Raw genomic sequence first — 12,191 nt, 5'->3', positions numbered from 1 at the left:
CTGCACACACCTTGTATGCAACACCCAGATCAAGAGAGTTACCCGCAGCCCAGCAGCCGCCTCCATGCCCCCTTTCAGTTCCTCCTTGCCTGTTTATACAAATGGAATCATACATTATGTACTCTTTGGCGATTTTGATCAACATTAAGTTTGTGATGGCCTTCCGTAATGTGGCATATACTTGTAGACCTTCATTCTTACTGTTATACAGTGTTCCATTTGTGGATATACTACAATGTATCCATTCTAATGTTGCAGGCATTTGGATAGCTTCCAGATTGGGGCTATATGCTGCTGTGATCCTTCTTGTAGTATCTTTTGGGAACATGCTACACATCTCTGTTGGGCTTCTGCCTATGAGTGGAAAGGCAGAGTCATAGGATATACACATTCAGCCCTTGTAAACAGTTTTCTAGTGTGGTTGCACCACTTTACACCTCTATCAGCACTTATCTAGATTCTTCCTGATACTTAGTATTTCCCATCTTCTAAATTTTAGTCCTTCTTATGGGTATGTATTGGAACTGCGTTTTTTTGTTTGTTTGTTTTTAATAATGAGTAATGAAATTGAGCAGAAGGGCCCTTTTGAAAGGAGAGACCAGGCACGCAAGACAACTCCCCGCCTTAGGGACCAGAACTTGCTCGGGGAGTCTTTCGTCCATTTACAAAAAAGAGTCTCACTTGGTTCAGGCCTGCACTGAAGATGACAAGTTGGAATGTTTCCCTTATACTTAACAGTTCAGCTCAAAGCATCTTAACCAAAGATTTGAGCAGTAGCAGCAAAGAAGAAAACTCCATGACTTGGGCTGACCCTTACGGGGCCAGAATTAAATATTGAGGTGAATGTACATGCAGTTACAGACAAGTCCTTTATCTAAACACAAACAATGACCAGACTCAGAATCTGTTCCCTCCATAATACTCCGTAATGGGACAGAATACAGATAACTTTCAGTTACCTGTTCCAGTGATAGGGTCATTCCAGCCATTTATCTGTGGGGACCCCTCGGACCTCCAGAGTTGATATTAAGATGATTTTAAACTGAAGACATTGGAAATTCAACAGATGCAAAGGAAGCTTTTTCAAAGCTTCCCTTATCTGATTAAAGGCAGAAGCTTCTGAGAGCGAGGCTGTAATCAATCAATGAACGCCCTCTCCTGGGGAGTTTCACTGGCCAAAAGAACAGGGAAAACGCTCGCACCTGCATAAACAAACATTATCACAAACTTTCTTATCTCCCATTTGTTCCCCTAAAAACCCACCGTCTTTCCTAAATCTATAAAAATACTGAATCACTATATTGTACACCTGAAACGAATAATGTAAATCAACTATACTTTAATTGTTAAAAATTTGCTAATTAAAAAACAATTGCATTGGAAAATTGATTTTAAAAAAAAGAAGAAACCATTTGATCTTCCCATAGAAGCTCCTTTCTCCCCCCTTCCTTTCCCCTCTTAAATTAGGTTATAGACACCTACCTCTAATTATGGAGGGGCCACTTCTTTTGCTGGATTCATGTGCATATGAATAAGCTCCTGTTAATCTGTCTTTTGCCAGTTAACTCACAGGCTTCTAATCACTGAGCCTAAATTAGAGCAGTTTTTCTTCCCAACAGGCCTTTGAATAGCAATAGGACTCCTCAATTTTGGACTCCCCTCATCTCATTAGCAATCATTAACCTATCTAGTACAACCGTTCTAGTTAAAATATATGATTTTAAGTCTTCCAATTTAAGTGTCCAAGTGACCCATGGTCTTGTGAAAAACCACCCAAATACAATTTTTAAGCTGTGTTCATTAGTGTTTGTGGGTAATGAGTTTTCTTTTTGTAAAGCGGGTACCTTAGACCTAACCCCAGCCTGCTCAGCCGTCAGGGTCTGTCCTGCACATCCCCTCACAGCGAGGGCTTAGCGTCCAGCAAGGGGGCTGCTTCAGAACCGCCGCTTCCAACCTCACGCCCCAGGAACGCCAGGCCTCCCGGCTTTTACCCCCTAGAAATAACAAGCTGCTAGTCACCTCGGCACCACTCATTTACCTACTCCCCCTCCGAGTTAGGATCCCAGAACCCTTTTGCCTGGAGACTAACGTGGGGCCCAAGTCAGACCAGCATTCTGAAAACAGGGTTCCATTTGGTGCTTGATGCATGATGTAGTTTTAGAAAATCAAACGTAAAAGGGACCTGAAACATAGTATTCCTCTCCCCATTTTGCACGAGGCATTGACACAGAGCTCCAAATGGTCGATGCCGTCCGGCGACACGGCTGCGCTGAACCCCGGGCCTTCCGCGCGAGCTTCAGGCCTCCGGACCTTGATGGCATCTCGGGAGGCTGGTGCTGCAGCGGCCGTACCCGAAGCCCGGGAGGCGGCGGGGTGGGCGCGCGCGCACCGGTCGCGGGTTAGCTTACCTGTGGGCCGCGGCCACGCGCCGGGGCCACCTGGGGGAGGGCAGACTGGGGCCGGACTTGGGGACCAGCGACGGGAAGGGGCGCGAGGCAGGAGGGGGGCCGGGAAAGCCCGGGAGACAGCCCAGCCGCCCCGCCAGCTCCCCTGCAAAGCCGAGCGGCCGGAGAGCGGAGCCGGGATCCCGAAGGGCGGAGCGCTGCTCGGCGCCGGTCCCGCCCCCTCGGGCGCCGGCCGACTCTCTGGCGGCGCTGGAGGCCCCGTGTGGAAAACACCTGCGCCAGACCCCGCTCCCCACCACGGAACTACGGCTCGGGGTTGGGACGCTGACACCTGCATGTTATGAAAGCTGCCAGGGGATTCTTGGGTGTGGCCGGTTGTGGTCCGTTTTCTACAAAGACTGAAGTTAGTGCATACAAGAGAGCTTCTAGCACGTCCAAAGTCGCTACGGGATTGTGAAAGGACCCATTTTCCGAGAGGATCCCAGACAGCCTAGCGTAAAAAATAAAACGAAAGGGGGCGTACTTAACGTTTTCATTGACTTCCTTGGTTTTAATTTTGAAAATTGGTTTCATGTGGCAAGTGCTGGCATGCCCACGTGCACCTTAAAATCTTGCATACACACTCACATTGTGTCAACAAACACCTTCCTGTTTTAAATACACTCGTGGTCTTTTTCTCTTCTTTAAACGAGTGTCGTTCGTGTCAGAAAAAAGGTGAATGTTGCTGTATTTAACCTGCTTAAAGGAGTTTGTCCCCCCTCCCCCCAAAAGCTCATCAAGCAAGTTGGAGTGTGCAGATATTCCCAGACGCAATCCATTACTCCAAGATACTCCTTGGCAAGTGCAAAGGATGACAAGTGTCAGTACTTCATACAACTAGATTTAATAAGTTGTTATTACAGAAAAAAAAAAAGGAGTCCAAACTACAAAGTTTAAGCAGTTGTAAGCAATAGCTGCATTGAGCTCCATGGTTAGTCACAGTACTGCAGTTCCACACAAGCAATATCAGTCCAAGCCCCAAAGGCGGAAGCTGAGTAAGGGTTACTAGCAAAAACAATCTAAGAGAACAGGTAATAAAAGATACAATACATTTAAAATTAGTTGTTAGTTGAAAAACAAATACAGAGATCTTAGCTGTGAACACTCTAAAAGTTATGTCCATTATTTTGACAGCAAAAATACAAATACCTAATACTTTATACCCCAACGGAACTATATCCAGAAAAGAAAGAGCAGAAGTTGTCCTGTATTAGCACCCAGGTTTTCTACTTGTTGTGATTAACTTCATTGTCATACAAATTTAAACATCCCCAAATCACATATCCATTTCTTGACCCATTTTGGGGTATAAAGTCAACAGCATTAATTATAAAATACTCTGGTAAAATGGAACACTATTGCAGCTGAGATAGAGAAGTTTGGTTATTATAAAAAAAAAAACAACAACAGAAAATGTTAGCTGACATACCACACAAACTGGTGAAAAAGCAACAGTCCATACAAATAAGCCAGTTTTAACAAAAAGATAACTTTTTTTTTTCACTAATCTGTGACTAATCTTTCACTCAAACCTTGCAAGTAGAGATGTCACAATACTCAAATATTTAGGTAGGAGCTTTACCCAGTTAAATGCCATTTTGTTGCTAATATAATAGATAAAATGAAAACTAGCAGTTATTTGCTAATTGCATTAAATGCAGTACATTCTGCATTAGCCCATGCCTCACTAACAAGCTATAAAACACAAGATATAGGCAGAAATCTAAGCATAATCTTTATACCACTAAGCAAAAATTTTCCAATTTCTTTTCTTCTGTTCCTAATCACTTATTTGTAGTTAATGTAAAATTCCAACCAGTAATATCCAATTTGAGTTAAAATTTTACATCACAACTTGATCTAATCTATATATTATTTACAAAACTGAATACATAGAGCATACCCAAGAGCCAACTCTGGACACGTGTTTCTCTGAGTCATTCATAACCTTGCCTCCGTGGCAGGAGGCCTGGAAGAGGCCATCAAGGACTGGGAGAAACACACCATCTGTCTAGAGCGAGTCATTGGATGTTCTGTTTACGCAACACCAGTTTTGCAGTTGTATGATTTTTGTTTAATTTTAGGTGCCATGACAATGACACGCTGCCTTAACAGCACAGCTTCAAGGTGAGTTTGGGTGTTGGAAAAGAAGCAGGAGGGCAGACAGATCATGCTCGGAGTGGCCAGATGTGTTGCCACAATAAGGGACAAACAAGGGGCACCATACCAGGAGCAGGCGGGGGGTGGAGGAAGACGAAGTCTGAAACTGTCCGTTTACAGTGGTGACCTCGGAGTGTGCCGCCTTGCCAGGCCACCCGTGTGCTCGGGGAGGTCACTCGGGCGAGACACTGCGATCCAAGTCTAACTACCCAGAGGGCTGGTCCTCTCAGAGACCTCCTTTCACTCTCAGACGTCACCACTGTAAATGCAGGGCAAAGATTTGGCCTGGCGAAAGGTACCCACTCACATGTGGACAGCAGTCGGTGGCAGATTCACACACACACACACACACACACACACACACATACACACACACACACGACAGAATGAAGAGTTAGAGGGGAAAAGCGATAAAACACTCTGTCGACCCGGCCAGGTTCTCAACTTGGTGGTATCTCAGTAAGGGGTGACTTCATCATCAGGGCCACAGATTTGGCTGCACCTGGTGTTGTATAAATCCACTGTGACATCCCTAGAGAACTGTACTGTGACATCCCTAGTCTTACACTAAACCACTGTAATAAAGGAAAAGGCTTGTCAAAATCTCACATGTTCTGCTCATTCTGTCATTTTATTACCCAATTATCCGTTACATTTTCCAATCACTTTACATAACCAACCATTTTCATCGTTGTCACACTATTGTAAACCACATCAGCAAGTTAATACATAAAGCTTTGCATTTCAAAAAACTAGACACTTTAGTAACAATATTACAAAGGTTTTAGCTTCAAAAATAACTGAAAATGAAAAAAATAAACTTTTAAAGAATTAGCATCATAAAATTAATTTATTCCAAGTAAAAATACAAAATAATATTATGACATTGACCAGATATGAAAGTCCCTCCCAGAAACAACTCTATTAATGATTGAGAAAGCACTCCTTAAAGAAAATACGAAATAAAATGAAAAATATGTAAATATGTTTAATTTTTTTCTTAGCAAAAAATCTTTCTAAAAATAACAATGAAAATTTGTCTCAGTACAAAGGCTACATTACTATTGAAAAAATACCAGCATGAAGAAAAGGTACATATTTGACAGTAGAAAAATGATTTCAGTGAATCACAATGTCTAAAGTTTGCAATGAAAATAAATCTGCAATAAAGATTTATGCCTTTTTTCTTTTCTTTTTTTTTCTATTTTTTATACAAACAGTACAAACAGTATTGCACATAACAACAAATAGTCGAGGTTAGGTTATAGCCTTCAAAAAATCGACTAGTTCAAGTGTCACATCAAGGAAAGGCCACAACAGGACCTGTGATACCCGGGGGCTTCCCATCAAGTTGCAGGTCAGAACACCTCTGTGTTTTAAAAAATAATTTTTTTTGAAGGACCCTCTCTTTTAATATAACATTAACAACTTGGGGGCACATTTATTTACAAAACAAAAGGGAACATGTTATAATTTAATAAACTAAAAAAGTTCTCTTTAAAAAAATACAAACAGAAGAACTCTTTCACAATCCTGGTCAGTCGTGCACAATCAACGCTTGATTATAAATATACAAATTAAGGGAAAGTAGTTTCCACCACCTATTCACAACTTTCAGCACCAAATGGAGTTTATTTTTTGTAACCTATTCTTTATGACAATGCTTTTTCGCCTTCACTTCAGCTTTATGCTGTACAATATTCCAGCTTTTTTTTTTAAATCTCAGTGTTATTTTAGTACATGAAAGAGGGGTGCTTCTTCAAAAAGTTTTGCTTCTTTCACATAATTAGGTAGATTTCTGTAGGTTAGATATGATCTTTAATATTATAGTTATAAAGCTCTAACTTCTTCATTTTCAAAAAACACAAATAAGCATGAAAAAAATAAAGTTACCCATCTGTTAAATCATTTTTCTTGCAGAATTAAATTAATATATATTTTTCTGAATAAACTTACTTAGAAAATATCATTTTCTTTCCTATATTTCAAAATTGAGGTATTGCAAAAGATCATGTCAGTCAGAAAGCATGCCTTTTTCCTTAAAAACAAACAAACAAAAAAATCTTCAGCCAACTTTTGAAAACTGTCTAGAATACAAAAAGTAGTAGTGCATAACAAAATTTCTTGTACAGATGAAAAAAACCACAAACATAGAAAAAAAACAAACAGAAAACCACAGCTGGGCTGGAAAAAAGCAATTATTACCAAAAAGCCCAGAGGTAACCTCAAAGGGGGAGAATTCTAATAAGCATTTTTAATCCAGTAAAAAACTATTTTGTTTTTTCCTTTTTGAAAACAAACTATAGTTTGAGAGCTGTTAATTGCAACTAAACACTGGAGAAACAAAACAAAACAAAACCAAGCGATATTAAGACAGTACAAGGACATCACAGCACATAAAACACAGCGACTTAAATCTATTCTGCAGTGTCATATCCAGTCAGATTGTCCCCAGAATTCCAAAACATAGGAAGAAGATTTAAAAAAAGATTTACATAGTCTCATAATCATTGTGTGTGTTTATATATTACTATCTGCAGCCCAAGAGTGAATGCTAAAAAAATGTCCATGGTAGTACTAGCAGGTCTGAATTCTATTCAAGCTTTACAGGATAAATCCAGGGAATTAAGTAGTTAACTTCTCACCCAGACAACCAACCCTGCCCAGGCCATCTTATTTTGTACAGACATTTCTTTAGCATCACGATCACGCAACTTTCTTAAAATGTGCCTAGTTTGTCAATTGACAACTTATCTCTATATACTGTATATATTCCTAGTGTTTGTAAGCTAAGATGAGCTCTTTGGTTTTCTGGACAAGGTCTGAAGCTATGTAAAATGGTGCAAGCACTAGGAGATTGTAACTAAGAGCTCATGTGTTAGTTAATAATATACCAGTTATGAACTGTCAAGTTCGTTAATGTCTGACACAGAGGCTTTAAACAGTTAAGTTTGATCACAGTTAGACATAATCACTTTACTATATAAAATAAATTGCACAATATATAACAGAGCACCGCAAAATACTTCATCTACCATCCACAAATTTGCTTTAAGAATATCCTACACCTAGGTTTTATATTGGTTGTAATATAGGTCATTCTGTTATGGGCTGTTCCTAATTTCCGAAGCATTCCATTTATTGAGGCATGCCTTCCTCCAGTCAATTACCACTTCTTTGAATGAAAAAAATCTTTTTTAAAAAAATCAGTATTTTATAGCTTATATAGATTCTTAATTTGTGCATTGTGGGAAGGTTTTATACTAGACATCAGATATAAAATTTATTGCATGCAGCAACCTGATTAAGTAAACATGCAGTCAGAAATAGTGACCTTCCGTTGAAGCTTTCTCAAGTCTATTCTGATCTCCTTTCGGCAGCTGATTCTATCCCTAAATCACAAAAGTATGTTGTTGGGTTTTTTGTAATTGATACCTTAGCCTGAATAGAGTATTATGGTATTAATAATACCACTTTAATAGCAGCAAAAGCTATTGCAGCATAAATTTACATAACACTAAAAGATCTAACCAAAATCCTCAGCAAAACAAAAATTAAACATGAAGGAAAAATAAAGATTCAGCTTATGAGGTATCCTTACATGTCAAAATAGAGAGCAACTAAAGGCTTATTTTCATTAAGGGTTTTCCTTACTCTAAATGACCCCAACTAATGATTGCTGAATTGTTGTGAAGTTTTTGCTACATCTGCCACCTACTCACGAGTATTACCTTTGGTAAGTCTTCTCCTAGGGGCGATTCTCTAAGTTTCTGAAAATAAGTGCATGCTCCAGTTCAAAAACGATCAAAACAATAACAATACAACAACAACAACAAACAAAAAAATCACAGACATCAACCTGATGGCCGCTGATGAGAATGGCAGTCTACGAGTGACAAATCAGGTGTAAGAAATTAAGGTACCAAGCAGACAAAGGTGTGAATCAAAGTGCAAATCAGTACCGTTATACACTCTGCAATTCTGCATTATACTGGACACTGAGTTCAGTAATATGACTGTAAATAATAATAATAATAAAAAGACCCATTTCTTCTTTAAAAATCGAGAACAAATGCACAGATTTCCAGAACACTGTAAGCCCTGAGGCAGTGCCCTCTCTTTTCCCTCCTTGTTATCTACTCCAGTACTTGTGGCTGGGTATACCCTGGGCTCAGCTCCAGCGGAACGGGACATGGCGAGGGCGGTCACCTCCCTCCTTCACCAGCGGTTTGTGGAACTCCCGCCCGGCGCGGGAATGTATGCTCGCCCAGCAGTATTCGCAGTAATACTGCAGACAGGTGACGTTGGCACAGAAGAATGGGGCAAACTTCCCACCACAGCGTGTGCCCTGGCACTCATCACACATCTGATCATCCAGCACATATGGCTTCACTTCCACCTGGACCCAAAGAGGAAAGACAGGAGAAAAGATTTTAGCAAAGCTTCCTCACATTTCTTCCTCTTGAGAGTTTATAATGGAGCTTAATATGTCCCAGTCAGACTCGGTGTTGAACTCAGCTGGTATCAGACAGTGGCTGACAGTATGGGATCTGCTCCTTGACTTACTACTTACTAGTTGTGTGATGGCAGTAACCTCTCTCTGTGCTTCTGTTTGCTCTATATGTGGATCTGTAAAGTGGGTGTAACGGTGATACACGGACACACACACACATCTGGATATCTATATGATGGGCATAGCAGGGTCTAACTCAAAGGGTGCTGGAGGATTAAGAGAGGTAGCACAGGTAAAAGCACATGAGCTGAATCCTGAAGGCTGGGAAGCACCCGGCTATGCACAAACAGCATTTCAGGGAGAGCAATCAGCGAGGACAAAGCCCAAAAGTAGGCAAAGGCAGAGCACGTACTTGGGGAAGTTTGGCAGGAGCTGGGCCAAAGGGGAAGTCCCACTGAGGCTGGCAAGCCTAGCTGAAGGGTGACCGTGAGGCTCTGGGCTTCAATGTTTTAAGCACAAGGCTTTCAAAAGACTAACCTCCCAGTACTGTTCACAATGGATGGCAGGGAAAGGGGGACTAGGGGGATGTTAAGAAGTTACTCGAACAATTGAGGCTTTTTTATTTTTTAGATTTTATTGCCTTAATCTCCCTCCAAGACTGGAAGCTTCAATAGAGAACTTTTCATCACAGCCCTGCAGGCTATGTTAGAGGAAAACCAGAAGCAAGGAAGAACAAAAGTTACCACAGTATTCCCCCATGTCCGCTTCCTAGAACCTCAGAAACGGACTATCATTAATGTTTTCATCCCAAATGTTAGAAATTAGCAGGAAGATGGCAAGTCTCTGCAATCAGGCTCCTTCCCACGCTGACCTCTAGAGCCGTTCTGGGGAAGGGCAAGCACTGTGGCCGCTGGGGCTATGGAGATGGGGACCCACGTTTTTTTTGACATGAGCCAACTGCCTGACAGTTTGGGCTGCCTCTGGATGCAGCCAGGAGGTTCCAGCAGGGCACGGGGCAGGGTACCGAGGGGCTGATAAGGGACAGCATGGGGTGAGCAGGGACATAGGGAACGCCTGGGATTGGGCTCTGGCATTCCTGGACCTTCCCTTCTGAAGGCCCCTTCGCTGGCCTCCTCTGGAGTTCTGTCTCTGCTTGGAAGACCCACTGGAGATGACCTGTCCCAGCCCTTGGTTACCCAAGGGGGAAAATGTCTTTGCTTTGGCCCTAGTTCCCTTCCTCCTATTTTTCCCTCCTCAACCTAACAGGTTAGTGAGTGGGCTTCAAAAAAAAAAAAAAAATCTCACATTCATCTCTGCATCATAACTAAAACTGTAGTGGCTCTCGGGTCATCTGCCCAGGTTCAAATCCCAGCCACATTACTAGCTGTACAACCTTAGGCAAATTTCTCAGGTACTCTGAGCCTCTGTTTCCTCATCTGTACACTGGGGATAAAGAACAGTTCATACTTTATAGGGTTCCTATGAGGAGCAAATGAGTCACATAAAGCACACAGAACCGTGCCTGGCACATCAGACGCCCTCATTAAGTGTAGTTATCACTCCCCCTGCTTCCTCTCTAGTCCAGGCCACCACAACGTGCATCCACACCTGTCCAATACCGATGGCCTCTGCACTGGCCACCAAGCTCCAGGCCTTCCCTGGGTCAATTCTCCTACGTCCAGGTAGACGTTTCAATCATCTGCCTTCTCAATGTTTCTTGCCTGGTCAAAAGCCCTTCAGGCTCTCCCCTACCTTCAGGAGTAAGCCCAGCTGCCTCAGTATTAACAGGGTACTTACTCCCTGTCCCCTGCGACTCAAATGTAAGCCAGAGCCTTCAGGATTTGCCCCAATCTCTCTCCCATCTAGTCCCCAACTCAAACTCGACCTGGTCTCTAACTTACCTGCACTTTCTTCCCACCTTACATGCTCAGCCCACCCAACAATTTCCTGTACCCAGTAAGGCCCAGTCTTTCTTTTCTCTTTCCTTCTTAGCATAAAATTAACAATCTTAAAGTGAACAATTCAGTGGCGTTGAATATATTCACAATGTTGTACAACCACTACCTCTATTTAGTTCCAAAACATTTTCTTCACTCCAAAAGGAAACCCTGTAGCCACTAAGCAGTTTTCCCTACCTTCTCTCCCTCCCCAGCCCCTGGCAACAACCTATCTGCTTTCTGTCTCTATGGATTTACCTATTCTGGATATTTTATATAAATGTAATCACATAATTGTGACCTTTTGTGTCTGGCTTCTTTCACTTATCATAATGTTTTGGGGTTCATCCATGTAGCACATAGCAATATTTGATTCCTTTGTATGACTGAATAATATTCCATTGTTTGTGTATGTATATGCATGTATATATATGGTATTTTGTTTATGTATTCATTCATTAATGGACATTTGGGTTATTTCTACCTTTTGGCTATTGTGAATGGTGCAGCTATGAACATGTATGTACATATGTTTGTTCGAATATTTGTTTTCAATTCTTTTCAGTACATACCTAGGAGTAGAATTGCTGGGGCATATGACAATTCTATAATTAACTTTTTGAGGAACTGCCAAATTGTTTTCCACAGCGGCTGTACCATTTTGCATTCCCACCAGCAATGTAAAAGGGTTTCAATTTTTCCATATACTCACCAACACTTGTTTTCCATTTCTGTGATTATAGTCATCCCAATAGGTATGAAGAGATGTCTCATTGTGTTCTGATTTGCAATTCCCTACTGACGACATTGAGCATCTTTTCATATACTTGTTGGCATTTGTATACCTTCTTTGGAGCAAGGTCTATTCAAGCTCTTTGCCCATTTTAAAAATTGGATTGTTTTCTGTTGTTGAGTTTTAAGACTTCTTTATGTATGCTAGATACTAGACTTTTATCAGACATATGATTTGCAAATATTTTCTCTTATTTTGTAGGTTGTGTTTCACTTTCTTGAAAATGTTCTTTGATGCACAAAAGTTTTTAATTTTGAGCAAGTCCAATTTATCTGTTTTTTTCTTTTGCTGTTCTTCCTTTTGATGTCATAGCTAAGAATCCACTGCCAAATTCAAGGTCAAGAAGATTTGCTCCCTGGACTTCCCTGATTGTGCAGTGGTTAAGAATCTGCCTGCCAATGCAG

The 12,191-nt window shown here is 41.3% G+C and overlaps 1 protein-coding gene across 10 annotated transcripts in view; it reads right to left on the bottom strand.

Annotated features, from left to right (window-relative positions):
* The window catches only part of CPEB3 (cytoplasmic polyadenylation element binding protein 3), a 213,353-nt gene that overhangs the window by 28,319 nt on the left and 172,843 nt on the right, over positions 1-12,191 (bottom strand). For 8 of the 10 annotated variants that reach the window (XM_082423686.1, XM_082423687.1, XM_082423690.1 and 5 more), the window contains one exon: positions 5,215-9,003. The exons of the other annotated variants lie outside the window; for them this stretch is intronic. In XM_082423686.1, coding sequence (XP_082279812.1) covers positions 8,776-9,003 — 228 coding nt within the window. In that variant the 3' untranslated portion in view covers positions 5,215-8,775. Of the gene's footprint in view, positions 1-5,214; positions 9,004-12,191 lie in introns of those variants that run through there. 10 annotated transcript variants of the gene reach the window in all.

This window comes from Balaenoptera physalus (genome assembly GCF_965194825.1).
Source record: "Balaenoptera physalus genome assembly, chromosome: 14".
Taxonomy (NCBI): Eukaryota; Metazoa; Chordata; class Mammalia; order Artiodactyla; family Balaenopteridae; genus Balaenoptera; species Balaenoptera physalus.
This window is presented reverse-complemented; position numbering and strand designations above follow the sequence as displayed.